The sequence below is a fragment of the Anser brachyrhynchus genome, assembly GCF_964034855.1.
Source record: "Anser brachyrhynchus genome assembly, chromosome: 1".
Lineage (NCBI taxonomy): Eukaryota > Metazoa > Chordata > Aves > Anseriformes > Anatidae > Anser > Anser brachyrhynchus.
In genome coordinates, this window is record NC_137694.1 from 155,101,659 (window position 1) to 155,122,644 (window position 20,986).

General features: G+C 38.4%; 1 protein-coding gene across 4 annotated transcripts in view; it reads right to left on the reverse strand.

Moving 5' to 3' along the window:
- The window catches only part of PCCA (propionyl-CoA carboxylase subunit alpha), a 285,019-nt gene that overhangs the window by 203,578 nt on the left and 60,455 nt on the right, over window positions 1-20,986 (reverse strand). For all 4 annotated transcript variants that reach the window (XM_080575923.1, XM_080575924.1, XM_080575925.1 and 1 more), the window contains exon 7: window positions 1,650-1,781. In XM_080575923.1, the coding sequence (XP_080432049.1) occupies window positions 1,650-1,781 (132 nt within the window). The remainder of the gene's footprint in view (window positions 1-1,649; window positions 1,782-20,986) is intronic.

The following is a 20,986-nucleotide window of genomic DNA, read 5'->3' on the forward strand; positions in this document are numbered from 1 at the left end:
TGTGTTAGATAAAGTTTTGTGGGGTTCAGATCATTAATTCAAAGTCATGTTCTAACTAGATATTTTTCTAGATCATAATTTCAGGACTTCTAGAATAGGTAGGATATCAGAAAGAACAGAGGATCTTACGCACAAGAGCTTGGCTACTCCTAAAATCTCACGAATGCTAAAGGACTACAGACAGAAGGACTGGTAAAACACGCAACAAAAACCAGAAGGAATGCTGTGTTCAACTTAACATTGCCACAAATGCTAGCCTAACACTCATATGGAGCCCTCCAGAACAGAGAATATTCTTTGTACTTGTACCCATTGCAGAATACCCCACTGGTAGACATTACACACACACACACACCAGGCATTTCCACCACAAGTACCGAAGAATTCTCTTGTGCATTTTGATCTTTCCAGACTTTTCAAAACTTTATCATTCTCTCTTGCTAGCCAAACTCTCCAAGGCAGTTCATCAGAACAGATCATTTTGTGGAGAGTTAGCCCCTCTGTATTCTTTTTAATTTCCCCTTTAGTTGGTCTTTTTTTACTCTAAAAATTTTAAATCCAGCTTAACTGACACAATACTGAACACTATCCTGGTATATGTTGCTCCTTGAAGTACAGTCTGCATTCCAACAATATATTCAGTTGTTCCCAATTATCTTGAAATTTCCCATTTCATCATGTAAGTAAGATTTATGACGATCAGAGGTCAACATAGTCATAAATAAAACCTGAAAAACTTCCTTCAACTACATTAAAATGTTGTTTAAACAAGCTTTTCACGTTCCAAGTTTTACTCAAATTTTATCTGAAAAAATAAAAATTAATAAAAATCACCTGAAGTGACCAGCATAAGAATTTCCAACCCAGGAGAACAAAGTTTTAGATTATCTAGACACACACAACAAAGGCATAAAGGCAAAAAGCTTATTCTTCCTATATCAACACAAAATATATATGGTATATAAAGACACACAGGGAAGATTAAAAGAGCCCCATACATAATCACTACAACACAAAATAAACCAAAACCAAGACATATTTTATTCCACCATACAAAATAAAGCAACAACCAAGATATGTTAGAAAGATGTTGGAAATCATTCCTTCTAAAACCCCAGGAAGAAGACTACCTGTAGATTTGGACAGAGAAACAACTCTTTTTTTCCCCCAAGTGAGTTTTTGTACACATGAAAAGCTTTTCTACCATCAGCACTGACCATAAGATGGAAGATTCGTACAGTGTAACGATCTTTACTGCTACTGAGAAATTTTACTTGCTATGCATACTTACGTTAACTTTAGCAATATTTTATGCCAAGATCTTGGCCAGCAAGAAGTAAATGTCTGTATGTCTTTTACATTTTTCAGACCGACACAAAGGCACACCTCACAATAAACACATTTACCTGCCTTCATGTTAAATTTAAATCAAAATATTTTTAGAGACTTCATGCAAGCAGTCCTGAATATACCATGAAGCATTCCTTCATCTTTCCTCCTCCAAAAATCCGTACCCCTATTTTAATTATGCCTCTTATTGATAATGAATTTGGATTTATAATTACATTCTGTATCAGACCTTCAATAAGTGTACTTCGATTTAGGCACTGATTCTACAGTGGGCAGACAGTAGTTAAATGGTTTCTCACCTTGACTACTCCATCAAAGCCAGGGATTGTGTTGACCTTTGCATTCTTGGCTAACAATTTGCTTTCAATCTTGTCTCCCATAGCCTGAATAGCATGTGTGTCAGGTCCGATGAAGGTAACACCTTCTGCTGCCTGCAAAGACAAAGAAGATACATCTTTAGAAGACTAAACTTAAAAATCAACAGCCTTCTGCAGTCGTTACCTTCAAGTTTAATACAGAGTAAAAATATTATTATTGAAGCAATATTTAGAAGATCGAATAATCTGTTTATGCAACACTCTAATAATATACAAGCAGCATTTCAGCCAATCCATTCAAAGATGTATATGACCTTGTGAAGCTACGTATACACAGATTCAAAGCCCCTATGATTAGCATTTGTATGAATCAAAGCCAAGCCAAAGAGAAATAGCTGAAAGTGGAAGTACTACAACTTCAAAGTTAGAAATATCCCTTGAGAAAGCAGAGGCTAGTTAACTCACCATTGAGTAACTCCAAGTAATTTACAAAGATACGCTTGCTAAACTGTAATATAGTTGTAAATTTTATTATGCATTCTTTAAACCCAAACCTTGATGAAACTTCAAAATGCAAGAACGTGCTCTTATAAAACAGATTTAAATACCTGGTCAATAAGGTAATAAATTAAATACTGTTTGCCCAGTTCTTTTCAACAACTCTCAGGAAAAAGGTCAACACAAAATAACATGTAGGTAGAATACCAAATTGCTTCCCCCCCCCCTCCTTTTTCTCTATGCCAGCAGTAGACTTCAGTGATGAAGTACATAGACTTTTTTTTAAACATTTCAAGCCTCGGTACTACACAGAGCTAAAGACTATTCCACCAGATCTGCTTCAGTGACAAATATTGATGCAGTGAGTCTATGCATGTTTTAGGTAACTTAAGTCTTTTGTACTATAGGAAAAAAAAAAGCCAGAAAAGTGCTATAATTAAACCATCAAAAGAATAAGCATAGTCGCCTTGCAAATTTTTACCAGGTATTTTGTTGATTATCACCCAATTGTAAGACACCTATAAAATGCTTTAAAAATTGTTTCCAACTGATGAGCAGTTTACTTAATAGCAGCACTAATAAAATGACAAACATTCAATTCCTGATATCAGAACTTGTGTCTTAGTGCTTCACTTCCAATGTATGCTCGTGCTGCGTATATTAGCATTGTCATGTAGTTATAGTTACTAACAAAAAATGATTTGCTGAAAGCTTCTGTATTTATGCAGTGGTAATACATGACCACAGAACAAACACGTGGAAAAAATACACTGCTCTTCAAGGTGTGGAACAATGTCCTCCTATTCACGATCTGGTATGAGCAGAAAGCACCCAATATGCTTGGGAGTTGCTGTGTCCACTGTCAGCAGCTTCACAGCAGGAATAACATAATAGCAGAAGCTCTGCATAGACAACTTCCTATCCTTCAGGTAAGAAGGTGCCACAGATAATGGAAAATAGAAAAGACAAAATAAGTATTACAGAAACACTAGAAAGCTCCATGAAAAGACACCCAAACCAAATGCATCAATGCAGCTACACAGCAAAGGTTCATTAGCTTGAATTCACACTGAAATATTTGGGTTGGGGTTTTGCTGTTTGGGGGAGGGGGGAAAGGAGGTTTTCTTCTGATCTCAGCCCACCTTTTTACTACAGTAGGCTTATTAGCTCAGCAACTCAGCTATAGTTATTTGGTGAATAGCAAGCAGTCTTACAAAGTTGGGAACGCTGCAGTAGGAATAGAAGGACAGACACGAGGGTACAGATCTCAGTGCCAAAGGATCTGAGTGTAAATAAATTAACTTTTTAAAGAAGAGAAACAAGAAGGAGTTGGTATTTGAAAGCACAGTGACACAAAGTCTAGAACAAACCATTTCAGAAATAGCAGCGGATTGCAATCTGAAAACTGACAACTCACTCCCTCTCAACAACAGTGTTTTCAATAGGGTGCCTGCATACATTTGGAGGTAGGGCAGGGTTCTCTCATTAGACTGTAATCCAACCTCAAAGTTTGTGGAAGAGGTTTGCTAACACACTTGGCAGCTAGAGATTTCTCCCATATCACTCGAACTAGAAAAGCCTTGTTTCTACAGTTTCTGCCATAATATTGGCATTTGCAGCCTGGCACCCACCACCTTAAACTTTACCACAGATTGCTTCATCTCCCCATTCTCCTCTCAAAGTCTACCATTAAAAAAAAACGGTATCTACAGAGGTCATCAAGATAGTAGATCCAAAACTTTTGCTACCCTTACAGATCATCCAAGACTTCCAGCCTACAGTCTATTTCCAATGTAATACAGTCTCTTACACTCTTTTTCTTCCTCTGACCTTTGTCTGGAAGACGAAGTAGAGGTCACAAGAGAGGATAAGAATTACATTCATGACACTAGCAAGCATGCACCTTTCCAGGGAAAAGCATGTAAGGGACGTCTTGCTCCACTTAACCTGTCTTTTCATTGCCTTATTACCTGGACTTTTAAAGTGTTCATTCCCTGCTCCCATCCATGAAAGTAGTTGGATAGGGGGACAGGTCTGTTCAGGAGAGATTTATGAACCACCTGAGAAGGAACATGGCAGGCCATTTCAAGAAATGAATCTGCCGCATCCAATGTATTTGTTGGGAAAACGCTGTAGACCTGTAATATCCCACATGGATAGAGGCAATATTTCTTATTAAAAATGAAGAGTCAGAAGACAGGCAGCAGACTGACATTACTCTAACGCAAGTCTCACCTGTTACAAGCTATATCTTTCTTTTTAAATGTATGTTTTTATCGCCCACAATTTACAAACTGCACTTGTCTACATATGCACCTCTTAGCTTCAACTGCTCTGAATCTTTTGCAGAATTGCTCTTTAATTGTGGACAAGAAGCAGCATAGTAACACCAGCTGTTCTCCTCCTGTTCTCCTCTTCGGTTAGTCATTTCAGGTACTCAGGGCACCTACTTTCACCCCAGCAACAAAAACTCAAACAGAGATGCTTAACTCAACATAATATCACAAGGTATCTGAAACCACCCAACTGCATGCTGCAACATCTGCAAGTCAAAAGTAAACCAGAACAAACTAAGGGAGGATCCACTAGTTTCCAGTGGATATTTCAACTCATCCCCTGCATAGAAAAGGCGCATCTTCTTCCATGCTACTTGCAACTAACTTTAGCTAGGCTCACAAAAAACATTTTGTCAGCAGAAGGCACTACTGGACAAACTCCTACAAGTTTTGCTACAGTAACCCATGATACACCAAAGACCCTTGTGTGAGCCCTCTGCCAAAGCTAGTCAGCTGGTGTCCAGAAAAATGCCTCGACTTCTTCCTTGCCAACAGTGATAGGTAATGTACTAAATGACCTAGTGTCCAACACTGAAAATGCCAAAAATTGAACATAAAAACATAGCAATAACATTGTCACCTCCCACAAAGATTTATCAGCACCCATCTATTCACATCCTCTGTTTATGAGGCGCATAAAAGTGGCGAAACTCTGCAAAAAAAATTCCAGTGCCTACTGACAGTCCTTCCACATGCAGAACATTGCTAACGTAGTAACAACCAGCACAAGATGCTCCTCCACATACATGAAAGCTTACATAGTACACATCAAGTTCTTCAAAAAGTTCTGGTACTCCTCCACATGCTCAACAGCAGACTCCAACCTTGACATCTAACTTATTGGTTGCAGGGGAGCATGTCAGGTTTGCACCATAAACCCATACCCATATTTTCTTCAGAAACATACCTGTATCGCTGCTCTCTACTTTGCATAGTCAAAGATACATACTAACAATAAGGCATATTTTTAAGAGAACATTTTCAGAAAATATCCCATGCCTAGCAAGTTCTTTCTTTGACTAAAAAGTAGATATTGAAAAGTCTTACCCATCAACCTTCTCTGTTTTTGAGAGCAGCAATAGTTTAACTGGTTGATTTTTTATGGCACTACAATTAAGTCTGGCTTTTTATTTTTTTTAAACAGCCAGACAAAAGCTTTATTCGACCCTCATGTAGATGCCGGATACTAAATATAGCAAAAACTAAGCAATATCAAGATAGATAAAGCAAATCTGAGATTTGGAGAATCCATCTGGGGAGTCTGGGGTTGAACTGTGTATTACCTCCTCCAGTCTGTCACCAAAGTCTGTCTGAAGTGGACCAAATGGACCTACACGTGTTTAAGTCACCATCCTCCCGACATTTGGAAGGAAACCGTCCCTCTGACAAACTCTTGTGGTCCTGAGGTAATTGACAAGACTGATCCTGAAAGAGGAGATTCCTTTACAACTTCTCCTAGCAATTTACTAATGCAAGGATTTACAATTAATATTTTATACAGTAAGTGTTAGATTTAGCCTTAATGACAGCACAAGCATAACCAGAGACAGAAAGCATGAAGGAGGGAAAAAGAGCATAATAAACTTTTATACACGTGAAAACAATTAAATATATAAACACAATTTAATACAATAATCTCTAGCTCCCTTAGCAACACGACAGCCTTCTGCGGGTTTATGAATACGTGGCAAAACAGCCAAATCGCTGCTAGGCCTCTCAGCACTGCAGGAAGTGACGGAACGGTTCCAACCCTGCCTTAGACAAAACAAGTGATACTTAGACTTTTTTCTCTTTTACCACATTAGTTATGGACAATTAAACACACTTCTAGGTGTCCTCATTCAAGCCAAGGTAATTGAATCTGCACGTAACACCAGCCTGAGCAGCTCCAACCGAGGAGGAGGTATCCCGTGTACTGCAGGAAAGAAAAACATAGGTATCAAGAATTTAGTGTTTTCTTTCAGGATCATTTGGCAAGGGGATCCTTCCACCCAAGCCACAATGGTGTGGCAAAGCACACTCCCAACTGCCCAGCTGCTTCCAGTCGCAAGCGCCCCTGTAATTATCTCACCACACAGAAGCAATGGCATTAACGCAGGTTTTGTGCTTGTTCATTCCCTGGTGCCTGAAGCAGTTAGTTGTAGGAAAGCATTTCCCATTTCTGAGGAAGAAACGGATGGAGGGGATCTCAGGAGCAATTACAGCTGCTCTACCTTACTGAAAATAAACTCTCATGTAAACACAGAGCTGGTTTTAAATACGCTCACGAAGCTCATAGGAGAACCCAAATGATCTGTTGCGTATAACCACTGGACCTTATGTTCTCAAATTCACATGTACATGTTTTCAAGACAACACAAACTCAGGGTGCTTCTCACTGGAAGACAGACAGCAACAGTAATTCACTCAGGAGAAAAAGGCTTAACCCCAGTGCCTCTAGCTGGGTAGGCACAGGGCCTGAAAGTGTCAGGAATGCCTGAGAAAGGAACCGAATCAACCTAGCTGCTTCTCCCCCATGTTCTCTCCCTTTTCTCCTCCATGTCCCTTCCCACAGTCCTATCTCCCCTTTCTCTAGGGCATGTTCTGGTACTCCTCAGTTGATGTAGCTGACTGACATGGCTGAAGATGGCACAGGTTTTGGGGTTGCTTTTATGTTTATGGTTGTTGTTTGGTGATGAGTCCTTTTCATTGCTTTTGTGGGTTAAAATAAGCTCACAGAGAGGCTTAATGGGCATTGGAAGAATCAGCTGGAGCACACAGCTGGGAAGAAGCTTCGTTCCCCCAGGCACATCCTCAAACTCTCAAGTGTGCAGGGGAGGGGAGAAACAGTGCTGCCACATCAGTCTGTTCTTGTGCTTCAGTCTGCATTTGTTTTATTTTAAAACCAACTTTAAGACATGTATTTGCTTCTCTGAGGAACGCTGTCTGAATCACAGAATGGTTGAAGTTTGAAGCAAACCCAGTACTTGAACCAACTCTTTGGCATGTGCAGTGGAACAACTTAGGAACAGAGAGAATTGGAAGCTCCATTCTGTTGTGGCGAGCTAACAACAAGGCGAGCAGGTGTGGGTAACAACTCACCATATTTACTCAAGAATGTACTGGTGAATGAGATTATTAAGGAAGGTCCACAGATAAGAACTTCAGTAGAAACTGGTATCAAAGGTCTAGTTTTCAAAGAAATTTTGTTCCAACCCTCAAGTTTTCTTCACATGAAATTCTGGAAAAGGGTTCCACAAAATGTGTTTGATGAATTCTTTCACTCTTGCACTGGGGAAAGATTACCTTAGCTTTTCTGCCCTCTTGACACACAGCTACTCGAGGCAGATCCAGTGGGGAAGGGAAGCGGCAGAAGTTTGGTAAGCATCTCAAAGTATCAAAGTTCCAGAAAAATTGGCATCTGCCACAGATAAGGCCTTCTTCCATCTAGAGCAGGAACTTGCAGCTCACCAGAACAGAACAGACCTGTATACAGAGCTGCTTGCAGCCATATGTGAAGCAGAGCAGATGAACAGCTCAGCACAAGGACAACTAGCTCAAGGATAAGTACACTAGCTAGCTGAGCTCAAAACTCATAGGTGAAACATGAGGTTGAGAAGCAGGGCTGGCAGCAAAAACAAGGTCCAACAGACGTTTAACCAACCCAGAAAATAACCAAGCAGAAAGGCCAGATAAAATATCCAAAGACAGACAAGATTCAGGAGTCCTATCAGAAGAAGGAAAAAAAAAGTGACAGCCGTTAGAAAAGGTGAGGACATCAACAGATCACCTCACAATACAGGAACTGTTCACTGGGAAGGAACCCCTCTAGGAAATACTGTGTAAGAAACACTTACTCAATAAGCTAGGAAATGCTCAACTGACAAAATGCTCTCCAGCCAAATGCGGAGATGGAAGAAAAAGCACTGAAGCTTTCTGCAAGCTGCACAGAAACCATCTCCCAGCTCCAACAACTGGATCCTGTCGCTGTAGTTACTGCTACTATCCTTAAAGCTCACAATAAAGACCATATGCAGGAATGGTCAAGGATCAGGCATCAGCCTGAAAATTTAACATTGACAAACGGAATATTTCATTTTATGCAGACTTTAAGCTGGAAAAGACTTAAAACAGCAACATGGTATTATCATATATCACCAAAACAGTAACTCTTCAGCTTTTCAAACATGAGTTTCTCCAGTCTTTATTAGAATGGAATAAGAAGGACCTTTGAAGACAAAAGGTCTTAGGAATATGAATGAGAACAAAAGCATCCTTTATTAAAACAAGTATTTTAAAGGGGGGAGGGGAGCATGATGAAGAAAAGGCCTTTCTGCATAGGCTCACAAAACAGCAGCAGTGTCTGTTAAGTGAACATAGTATGCAATATAAGCAGATGGATAGCCATTATAGAGTTGGAAGACTGTAGCATCCTGCTTCTTTCTGACTACATCTGCCTTTGGCTACTGTATTTCTTCCTGGAGGCCTGGCTTTTGTTTTGTTTGAGGGCTTGGGAGGGAGAAGGAGTATTACAATCACCTACGGTTGCATTAGCAGCAGGAAGGTAGCCTGTCACAGCAACCAGCCTAGGAAGGAAAAGGTTAATTGGTCCTGTATTGCTGACTGGGAAGGTGTCAGAGCCCCAAGAAACTTGGAAGGGAAGAAGGCAGCAGCGAGGACGTGTGTTGCCCAGCCTGCCAGACCTCACGGCTTGTTCTGAGTTCTACTTTGAAATAAAACTTGCTGTTACTTGGCTCAGAAACACATTGCAGTTTAGAAGCCAGACCCACCATACAGGCTATGTCACCACCCGTGACACCGAACTATTCAATTTTAAATCCCTGTACTCACTGCCTTAAATAGGTGTACGTACGGTAAGAGAAAGTGATACAATAAAAGTTTCTCTGAAAAATGGAAAAGCTAACAGAATGAAAAAGCCTCACCTGAAATTGAATGCAGCTGCATTTGAGAAGTTTGTCTCAGTTCTTATAACTAAAATTACAGAACACTAAAGCATTTTCACAGCCACTACCTTCAGTAAGAAAGAGATGAATGTTGGGCAGCCATTCTTAAAAAAAAAAGAAAACCTAGAGTTCACTAATTTACTTGGAAATAAACCAACACAGATGTTAATTTTGTTGTTTAATACAACAAAAGGTCAAACTCCTTTTAAGCCATTATAAGAAATGTATCTGATTTATTTAATCCTAGTGAGAACCTGCTCACACTGGTCTCCAAAGTATAGTTTAAGCTGTGCAGAGCCATGAAAACACATTATTCAGTTACCAGAAAACCCTCTATTACGTTTAAGTTCCGCTAGTATGACATGGCAAATTTCTAGAGGACCAACCAAAAGCAGCACTTAGATCCAGCTGAATTTGCTAGAAATATGCCCAAAGAATGTGGAAACAGCATCTGTGTGCATGATACATAGAAAAGTAAGTATACCTGTATGTTTGCTAATATTGTATCCATATATTCACATATTTGCAGGGTGGGATGAAAGATATCATTCTCTTATATTACTCTAATGATCAGCTTAAAGAGAATAAAGGCACTGTTGCTGAATCAGTATAAATGCAGCCTAAGGCCACCAAACTCCACTGTCCCAAAGGAGTAAGCATCTCTGAGGAAAGGTATGTGACCTGCACAAGAACAAGAGAGCAGCCAGGGTATATCTAGATGGTCAACATCAGCTCGCGCACAAATGCTGCGAAGAAAATAGCTTTTATATAAAATTTAAAAGCCATTTCCTTTTTGAAGTGGTACATTTCCAGAGTCAAAACTAAGAATCAACCTAATCTGTATATATATTTCCCTAACAAGACACAAGCTGTGAAGCCATGCTATCACAGAGCAGACGTACAAAGGGTAAATGTGCTTGCTCCGATTCAATATTGCATTTGAAAATCAAAAGTGTCTCATAAACCAAACATTTCATAGCGTATATTATATCTGTAGAGTGGAAAGTAATGCTATTCAATTTCCAGGCCATATCTTCACAAGTGAAAAGCCACACAGAAGCTTCTTCCAAGGACTCGGAGCTAAAAGATTTGGTGAGAAGAACAAAAAATACCTCTGGGGCTCTATTCTTTTAAGTTTTCTCTTTGGATCTGATCATCAAGCTAAAGCCTTACTTGATAATTTCACTTAAAAACAGTTTAGAGCTTTAGATGGTCTACATATTTTACGCCTTAGCTCAGAACCCAAATGCAATACTAAATTATCCAAGTTTTTTGAAGCACTTCTCAAAGAAAAACTATTGTAATAAAAACTTTAACATAGTTTATATGGCCTATCACTGTCAATGATGAATTGCTCTGCCACCTACAAAACGTTACACACACACACACACACTCGATATGCAAGCACAGGAACTTATTCTGCTGTGTTGCTAAAAGTTTGAGTATTCAACTTCATCAGGAGTAATGAATACCCAAAAAATTTAGGGAGAAACAAATGAAACGTAAGAATTTTCCCTGGATAGTTTCCATATTGCTTTTCTTCACTTCATGGCATTGAAACCAGTCTTGGTTTTAACATGATAAAAGAAATCTGTGGAACTAATCCTAGAAACCTCTTTCTGTTTCCTTGCTTAACACCTCCAGGCGACAGAAGAGACAAAATGCTTCATTTGCATCCGTAAGCATTAGAAACTGCGAATGAGCCTTTTCAGCTGCAAATGTTATTGCATCTACATTTCCAGAAGAGAAAGAAGGTTAAACAGCCTACTCAGGTTTATGTTAACTCATCTCTTTTTAGCACCATGACCAGCACAAAGAGCAGAGAATGTGGAAGCTTAACAGCCCAACCTCTTTCTTCATTACGTTCAATTAGATCCTGGAAATGGATATAGCTGCTGATTACACGAAGATAAAGAGAAGAAATCAGGTATGCACAAAGGAAGTGGCAAACACTAACAAGTGTAATCTTAGTCTCTGCAATCATCTGGCCTCATGAAGACCATTTCATTTTTCATGCAACAACAAAAAAAGTTCTGCCAGCTGCCTTCATCGCATGGCCACACAAGATTTTGCCCCACGTACAAGCAGCATTTTGCTTAGTGCAAACTCTTCGCTTTAAATGTAATGTGCCAGTGTTGCACGAAGCTACCCTGAACGCGTTAGTAAGGTAGGAAACATTCCCTGCTTGATGTGCTACGTGGTACTCCATTTTATCAATTAAAGAATACATTTGAACCATAGCCAAATACCCCAATAACACCATTAATTTTATTTTGAAATAAAGTAGCTCAAGTGTAACTTATTCTTCAAGACTACTATCTCTTAAATTACTTTTTTTTTTTATTGTAAATCAGATTCAACCTACATGGTAATTTTAATTCCTTTAGAGTGAAAAAAAGCACTTGGAATTACTGGACTAAATTCAGCAGAGAAAGTTAGCAGCACTTTATTTTCTAGGCCGCTTGGCTTTCAGCCTGGAAGAAAAAACTTCAGCTTGGCAGGCAATGCTCAATGAGATGTTTAACACAAAATATACATTACTCTAAATGAAAAACAGGCACTCATGGAGAAAAACGCAGGATAGAACGATGAGGGAGAAACAGAGGAGCATTCTTCTAGCCAAACCCATACTTCACATTATCAATGACCCAAGCTTACTACATAAACAAAATTTTCTGCATCAATTTGAAAGTTCAGTATAGAACACAAAAGGTAGAGCCCAAACAGTTCAAAAAACAATGTTCGAGCAGATTAAGAAAATATATGGGCACAAGACACCTATTCTTCATGCAGCCATATTATCTCTCCTGTTCTACAGCACATACATGAAGCTTTGCAAATGAATATGGAATGCAAGTCTATAGCCTGATTAGCAAGCGCATTTTGCAATACCTTAGCTTGGGCTTTTTTAGGAGACAATACATTGAGAGGTCAAGAAATAAAAAAATAGCAACACTGAGATATTACACTGAGCTTATACGCAAGTGACATTAATTTTATGGCTGCAAGAAATCCTGTATTAAATCATAACATGGAGGGAAAAAATCATGTTAGAAGAAATTAGCCAGTATTTGTGCAGACATGCTACAATGTTTTAAAAGTTAGGCAAACATTTATATTGCATATTCAGAAACTAAATTAAGACTTATGACCGTCAAAGCTCACACCATGAATGTATTGATTAGTTAAACATCTGGAACCCTGATATTGATAGTCAGGAAAATAAGTGATCCTAGAGTAATCTTCCTAATATATCTGTTGAAAAACCGAGTTGAGCAAACCACACAAGCTACACTGAACATTGCCATTTCTCAAATATTGTAGAAGAGAAAGATACCGAATGAATGACATCGTAAAAAAAGCAGGGGCAGGGGAGCGTTAGCCCACTGCCCTGATCAAATTTTAGCATGGATAACTCTGTTCTACCTACCTAAAGCTCCCTTTTCTCAGCTGGCTAGCATAGTTTAGCATCCCCTCTCCTCACTTCAAGGATACTAAGTTCCATCCTGACAAATAGCTGTCTGCTCTGATGTAAGACAAGGTCCCATTTCTCATCAGTAAATGTAGCCGCCTGAAAATGTATTTGCTAAAGACTATTTTGAACACTTTCAGAAAGAGTTAATAAAGATGTCAGGAGCTACACCAATGCATAGCTGACCACTGAGCTTCACTTCAGGAAATGAGAAACATCAGTTTAGTAAACTGGTGTTATTCACACACACACACACACAGAAGAGAGCCATTAAAGAGCACAAGATGTCATTTATGACATTCAAAAAAACATCATATGGTAAACAGACATTTATTCAAAAATCAGTATCAACCTGTCAATCACATTAATAAACATTAGTTAAAAGAGCTAAAACAAGCTGTAAAATCAAACATAAACAACTAGCATGGGCATACGCAGTCATATATTTTGGGGCTGGTTTCTGGGTTAGATCCCACCCCCAGACCAGGTTTAGTTCACTGAGCCAACATACTGTCTGCTACCAAAACCAGCATGCACTGACCCTGCAGTTACCAACACCACACGAGCAAAGGAAGGGTAGGGCTGGGACAACAGTTGCTCGTGATGAAAGCCATTATAAAACCCCAAGGACAGGTCATATTAAACCACCACAGAGCAGTGACCCAGCCAGCCATCTTCTGGCTGCTCTCACACCACAGCTGCACTGCCACCAGCTGCAGTTTGTGATGGCCAAGGGCACTGGAAGAAGGCAGTCAACACCAGAATGAGCTGCGCAGCGAGGGCCTGGCCTCCACCCTTGGTGATATTCCAAACCCAAGTGGACCTGTCCCTAAGCAGCCTGTTGCAATTGATCTTGCTTTGAGAAAGGGGCTCAGACTACATGTCCAGAGATCCCTTCTGACCTCATCTACTCTAAGCGTAGGGTATCACAAGGATTATCATCATTGGCCAGGTGAGGTGGGTTATGGCAACAAACTATATAGAGAACATTGCACAAACCTAGTTGTTTGTTAAAAAACAGCCCCTCTTAGATTGCCCAAGATAAAGGGAGATGTATGTTTCTTCCAAATCTCACAGCACCCACTTCTCCAAGAAAAAACAGGGCCTGATCACACTGATCTTTCTTCAAGAAGTGGTGGTGGTGCTGTCCCTAGCCATTTATTTCTGCCTCTGTAGTAAAGTATGATGTTCCCTCAGTTCTGCAGGCAAAAGTGATTCCCATTAGGTCAATGAAATAATCAGCATTTGAAACAAAAACAACATCCAAATGTTCCCATCACTGACAGATGAGCTCATCCCATTATATTAGGAGGTCACCACGGGATGCAACGCAGGGCTGGGAAGACACAGCTGGGGGCAAGAAGGGAACAGAGGGAATTCCCTACGCCACACCACTGCTGTGGAAGCACTTGGGAGAAGAAGCTGCAGTCTAAGGGAGGAAGGATGTTAAAGTGGTATTCCAAAGTGGTTTGCTCATCATTTGAGCAAACACTTGTATAGGCATAGGGTAACAATGTTGGACAATACAGCCGTACTAAAAAGATACTACCCCATAATTCTGCTACTACCCTACCTCCTTCACTAGTTATTTGTAAAAGGATGTATGTGCCAGTATTACTAAGAGAAGATGCTCTTATTTAAATCTTACACGCAGATCCTTGGAGAAAACTGTCAACTAATTACCCTGTAATGACAGATAAATAGCTCTTACAGCTGCCCCCTGAGAGAAGTCCAATTCGCTGCATTTAAGTAAATGAAAAAATTGATATTTTTCTTCCCTTTAGAGTGGAAAGTATTTTAAGAAGTTTGAGGGTTTTCTGTGTGTTCTAACAGTCAATTTAGTTTTTCAGTACTTACAGAGCTCTCCCTCTGATTTCTATTTATGCTCAACTTGCATGAAGTAGTTTATGGTAGATATTATGGACAGAGATGAGTACAATTGCGATGTCCTCTTAAATGTGGATGTTCAAACAAAATTCAGAAAAAAGATCAGATACTTTTAGCCAAACTTAACAGAAAAATATTACTTGTAATTTTACCATCTTTAAGTAATGAAACTTGTATATAAGTGTTTTTTCCATCAAACCCTGTTCTTATACTCACATACTCTTGGATGAATCAAACAAGCAGATTTGGCCATTTGCTTTCAGTTTAAAAAAAAGAACCGCATATGATCATAAACATCACTAAGTATTATGAAAGTTTATTTTAAAATTACATGTATACTCTTATTTATTGACTAGCCTGAGCAAATAACAGTGGAATTGTGCATGTTTTAATCTATGAAACAAAATGAAACAGCAGTATTACAACAGTCATAACACTATAGCTTTGGGATAACAACCTCTCGCTACCTCAGTGTCATAAATAAAACAAGTCAATAATACGCATCGATATGTATTACTAGAGAATTTATAGACACTTATAATGAACCAATCCATGAGATCCCCTTGTGGCCCTGCTCCCTGTGAACCACAGCCCTTTGGAACTCAGGATAACACATCACAACAGAAATACCTACAACATATACTGGAGTAAGACAGCTTCTGACAATTTATCTGAAAGATAAATTTGGTCTGGTAGCTAAGGGTGGAACAGCTCTTTGGAAAACACACAGTCAAGTTCTTCCTTCTCTCTCCCAACAGATGGTCCCGAGAGTTGAACAGTCTGGCTTCACTCATGCTATAAAGTAATTAGACAAACAAATCTGGATCCTGTAAATAAGCATGTGCTTGAAATTAAGCATGCTTAAACAGTTGCAGGATGAGGGCCTAAATTTCCAAATTTTAGCCTGTAAAAGGAAGACAGCCTGTTAAATTATGGCAATCACTGACAAGCTGCTATTTCTTCCTTTTCAAAGATTCCCACAGAAATGATGGGGAGCGGGGTGGGCAGTGCACAGCCCAGAGTAGGGAAGAAACCTGGGGTAGCATAAACCAATCAGAAATCCACAACTATATTTTATCTTTTTTCAGCTGAAACTGATGTCTCAGGAGTGCTTACACAGCATATGAAAATGGTGAAATGCAATAGAAATTCCTGAAGTCCAACCTCTAATTTATACGCCGGTCTAGAATTACTTGGAAATTCTTAGAAAACCGGGGTTTTAATCAGGAATTGGATGTTGAAAAAAGTATGTGTCTAGATTATGTTCCTCATGAAAATACAGAACAATCCTTAAAAGTAAATGCAGAATATACTCTTGGAGAATAGCAGTGAAAAAGCGGCAAAAAGCTATATTTAAAGAAAAAGTTTGTAACTTAATATGGAACATTATATGCACCAGAAGTTTCTTATCCTGCTTTTTTCTTTTTCTGTACACCATATACGACATCATGAATCAAACTACTGCACATCGTGCCACAAAAGTGGAATCCTGACCTCTAGGCTCTTCATTTTTCATACTCAGTCCGCTGCATCTTTCTGGTGCAAGCAATAACTTGTCTTCATGGATTACTTTTGAAGTCACTCCAGAGGACTAAACAGTAGTCCCAACACAAGGAACAAGTGACCAAAGCCAACAGCTCCTTGCAACACTGGAAAAAGTTTAACTTACGGAGATTGTGAAACTGCACCTATGCACAGATGTCTAGAAGATGGAAAAGGGTACCGTGGGTCCTGTTCCTCCTTGCTTGTGGCACAGCCTGGGTGCCACTGACAGCCTGAGTTACAACAGGACTTGAAACATTCACTCTGGTGTCCCAGGAACAGAAAGACACTTGCCATGGAAGCTCTGTGTCAGTTTCCTAAAAGTAATCCATCCTACCCGTCACTAAAATAAAATATCTAAAGTGAGCACAATGCCTACCTGCTCTCTGTGACAGAGCTATGAACCCATATCTTTTCCCATTTCCCAAGCAACAGCACTTCTCATCACACGAAAGGTGGGAGGGACCTGCTTCAAACTAGAAATTTTGACGATCTTCAGAGCTATCGATGCAAAACATTTCTGCATCGGCCAAACTCTTTCCCGAAGCCTCATCCTTAGGACATTGCCTGAATCTTCACTGAAACTTGACATACAGAAAGTCTCAAGTGGAAACAAAGTAATCATAAGGTAAAAAACAAAGAACGTAAAGAACTAGCCTAGCAAAGCTTTAAAACAGATAATCACTTCTGGTGCAAAATATTTGGTTATTTTAAATATGCTGCCACAATGATCTCTGCTCATTATCCTAATCGAGAATCTCATTAACTATTCAGAGGCAAGTTAAATTTATTCCTTCCCCTTGCCAAAATTTGAGTCTGTGCACATTTTTAAACAAAAACACAAGCTGAAGAGTGTATTTATTGCATAGACTCCGTGTATAAAATTCATCCTCGTCATCCCTCTCCAGCAAAATAAAAAAGGCAAAAACAAAAATCAAAGTGAAATGAGTACTGGCAAGAGAGCTGTAGATACCGGCGATGCAACAAATGAGCTAATCTGACAGAAAACACTCAACACCCTCACATACAGAGACTAGCTTATGAATTAGAGCTGGCGCTTAAAATGGACTTTTTTTTTTTTTTTTTTTTAGAAGAAGAATAAACAACGACCCTGGCTCCCAAGATTTTCAGTACAGAAAAGAAATACAAAAATAAGGAATTCATTAACTCATGTCTGGAATAAATAACCTTTTTCCACTCTGAGTATAAATGTATTCCAAAAGAATTCAAAAATATTATGTATAGGAAGGGGAAGTTCCAAAAATACAGAAACCAGGGCCCAATATTGTCAATCTTTCCCAGAAAACTATGCCCTCTAATTTTAAGGACAACAGTCCAGATATTATCAAAATCTTTAAGATCAGGGCCCTGGATTTGTATTAAGTATCAAGAGCTTATGCTTTAAGAAAAGAAAATAAAAGCTACATTAAGCTTATACTGCATTGTAAATATTTAACTATTTAAAGTTAGAAAATTCTTGGCTTTTCTGGCTCACATTTTAAACAAGACTTCTGCTGAAAATACTATAAAAGGACTGCACAAAACTCTTCCCATTGGAGGAGCACGACACTAACTTAAAAGAGGAGAGAAAAATGCCCAGATCTTTGAATGCTGCTTTGCCCAGCCATACGAACTGCTTGCATTTCTCAATTTTCAAGAGAATGGTGAGCGTAGAGTTTTTTTTGGTTGTTTTTATTTTTTGTGGGGTGGGAGAAGGTGTCATCCATACAGGGATTAAGATTTCCCCACTTAGACCCCCAGGCTTTCCTCCTACATAACATGCCATTTACTTTTAGCTTATTCTATTTTATGTCAGATGCAAACAGAATTGGATGGAGGGGGAAAAGTCATAAACCAGCTTTTCATTACACATGTGTATGACATCTAGCACAATGGGGATTTAGTAAACGTAATTAGGTTCTTTGGATTCTGCTCTAATACTGAGCAAGTCAACAGACACCAGTGATACTGTAATATAATTACATTTACTGTACTCCGCAACATCTACTATCACTCACTTGAAATTAAAAAAATGGAGTGACATTTAAGATTTAAACAATAACAAAAAATGTGATTGATGTTATAATCTAGGTGTTTCCATCTTCGCTCTTCCCAGTAAATTTTTTGTTCAACTCCAGGACTTCATTTTCACTGCTATTTATTCTTCAGCATTGTATCTAAAAACATGCACAGCAATAATCACACAAACAGCAGTCTCTTCATTGCAGTTGTATGAATGGTTCATGTAAGAGTTCTTGCTGTTCACAAAATTGGAACTGTTTAATCTACATATCTCAAGTTGTTTTTACATCGTACTATATTTTAAACAGTTTATGTTAGCATACAGATTTTTATGGGTATTTCACACTTTTGTCATCTGATGATAATTCACTCATTTATCCCTCACACCTTTTCATGAACAAACTCTGAACACAGGTGAAGCGACAGCTTCTGTTTTACCATTTATATGGAGCTGCAATTCAGGCTTGTTTGTGCCACAACAAATCTGGAACCTATGATTTTAACTACTGGAGAAAAAGAATTTGTCAATGCTTAATATATTAAGCATTTTTCTCTTGGTCTAGATACATATCGTTTGTACATGCTATGATACACCCTTATAATCCACAGAGAATTATATGGATCTCCACACACATTTTTTAATAGCCAGTTTAATTATTAAATAGGTTGTGTAGAATTAAGACTGTTATCTGTTGTACAGAAACAGCACTCTTCTCCAACAAATGCCAGCATTTGTACAGCTGCCTTAGTAATGAAAAGTCAGTTAATACAAACAGCTCAATTTTATTTATTTTTTATTTCTTAAAGTCACCGTGATGCATTTGAGTAGTTTCATTATCCCCTCTAAAATCACACTGCATTCTTGTTTTAAGAAAGTATCTCTATTATTGGCTATAGTTATGTAGATAACGTAGCTGAATGCTAAATTCCTTTAGAGTATGCAATTCAGAAAAGAAAAAGAAGAAACCCACAAGACATACCAACTATTTAATTCCTAAAAACATTTCCTTTCCAGCCTACCAAAGAAAATCTCAGTTATTTTCTATTATTTATAGATGACTTTAGAGATGGATTATGAGCAGTTACAATCCCTGTGCTTGGTAACAGTTTTAAGACTCAGGTTCAGGTTTTTGTATAGTTTGCAATTGCACAGCCTCAGTTTCTACATACTTAACGTAAAGTTACTACATTAACTATGATACCTGTGGCTTCGACTGTAATCTTCCAAATATGGTCCAATGTGCACATGAAACTAATCGTCATGCCATAGCTAGTTTCAGCCTCTTACTGTTATCTCCTCATTATGGAAATAAGACAAAGACATCAAAACATGTCTTACAATCAGATAGAGACTAAACAACCAGAGAAATCTCAACAATTAAGCTTAACTCCTAATAGCAACATTATTTTACTTCACTCATTTCAGCAATAGCATTCAACGATCACACAATCATGGACTACAAAGCTTAATTTATCCATGACAAAATCTAATCCTCATCTAGCTTTTTCTTTTGCCAAATTCCATCTCCATTTCAACTCCTCTAACTTATCCTTGTAGTAACTTTTGTGAACAGATTTTTAGGAAGGTTCATCGTTCCTACAATGGAATCCAATCATCAGATTACTTTATTGCACACTAACAGAACATGATGTAATGCACATTATACTAGAAACTCCTTATAAGGAAATATTTTATCATTTGAAAAAGCTGTTTTCTTTTTTTTACTTTTTAGATGTAGTTGCAATAACTGCATTTTTTATAATATTGTGTATCGAGACTGACATGCCACTTATGTGACACTGAAAATAGCTGGCATTACAAATATTTCATGTAAGGAGTCACACATTTAGTAAGAAACCAGTCTTACACTGAGTGATAATATAGACATTCTAGAACAACTAAAATGTGTAAATTTAATATACTGTCAAAAACACTTTTTCTACTCCTCTGCTCTTCTTCACCTGGTATCAAATTCTGGCCACAAATTTTCAAGTGTCAGTTTAATACAATCTATGACAATGGATTTGTATATTTCTGCTTATTATACAGTAGTCAGAACCTAGAGTCAAACTGGACAAGAAGCAGAGAGCAGGCAAAAGAGGGAAAAGGGAACACAACAGTTGGTTTTAACTGCAAGACAAGAAGAATGCCTCATGTTGAAGTCCTTATGAACAATACTTTTTCCACACAAATGTGGCAGAAGAGGGCTAAACAACTGAAAATGGTATAGACTTCAGCTGACCTGCGAACATGCTGCAGATGCTTTAACCTTACTACTTCAATTCTATGCTGCGATGAAATTTCAAACGGTCAATTCAAATAAAAATAATTCCATAGTTTCCTAGCACCTGGAGCTAAAACAATAGCCTTAACTATATTCAAAACATGATAAGCAAATATGTGATAAAACCACTTACGTAAGTATATTATATATATACACTCAATTCTTTAAGCTGTCCCTTAGTGGGTTTTTTTGTGCTGTGATGTGTGTGACGTCAAATTTTCTTTTTTCCTTTTTAAGTAAAATCAAGAGTTTTATTAAATATTTGACACCAGAAGAACAAATACTGCCCTTAACACATTTAAGCTACATTTGAGAGGAAAACCACTTGCAAAAG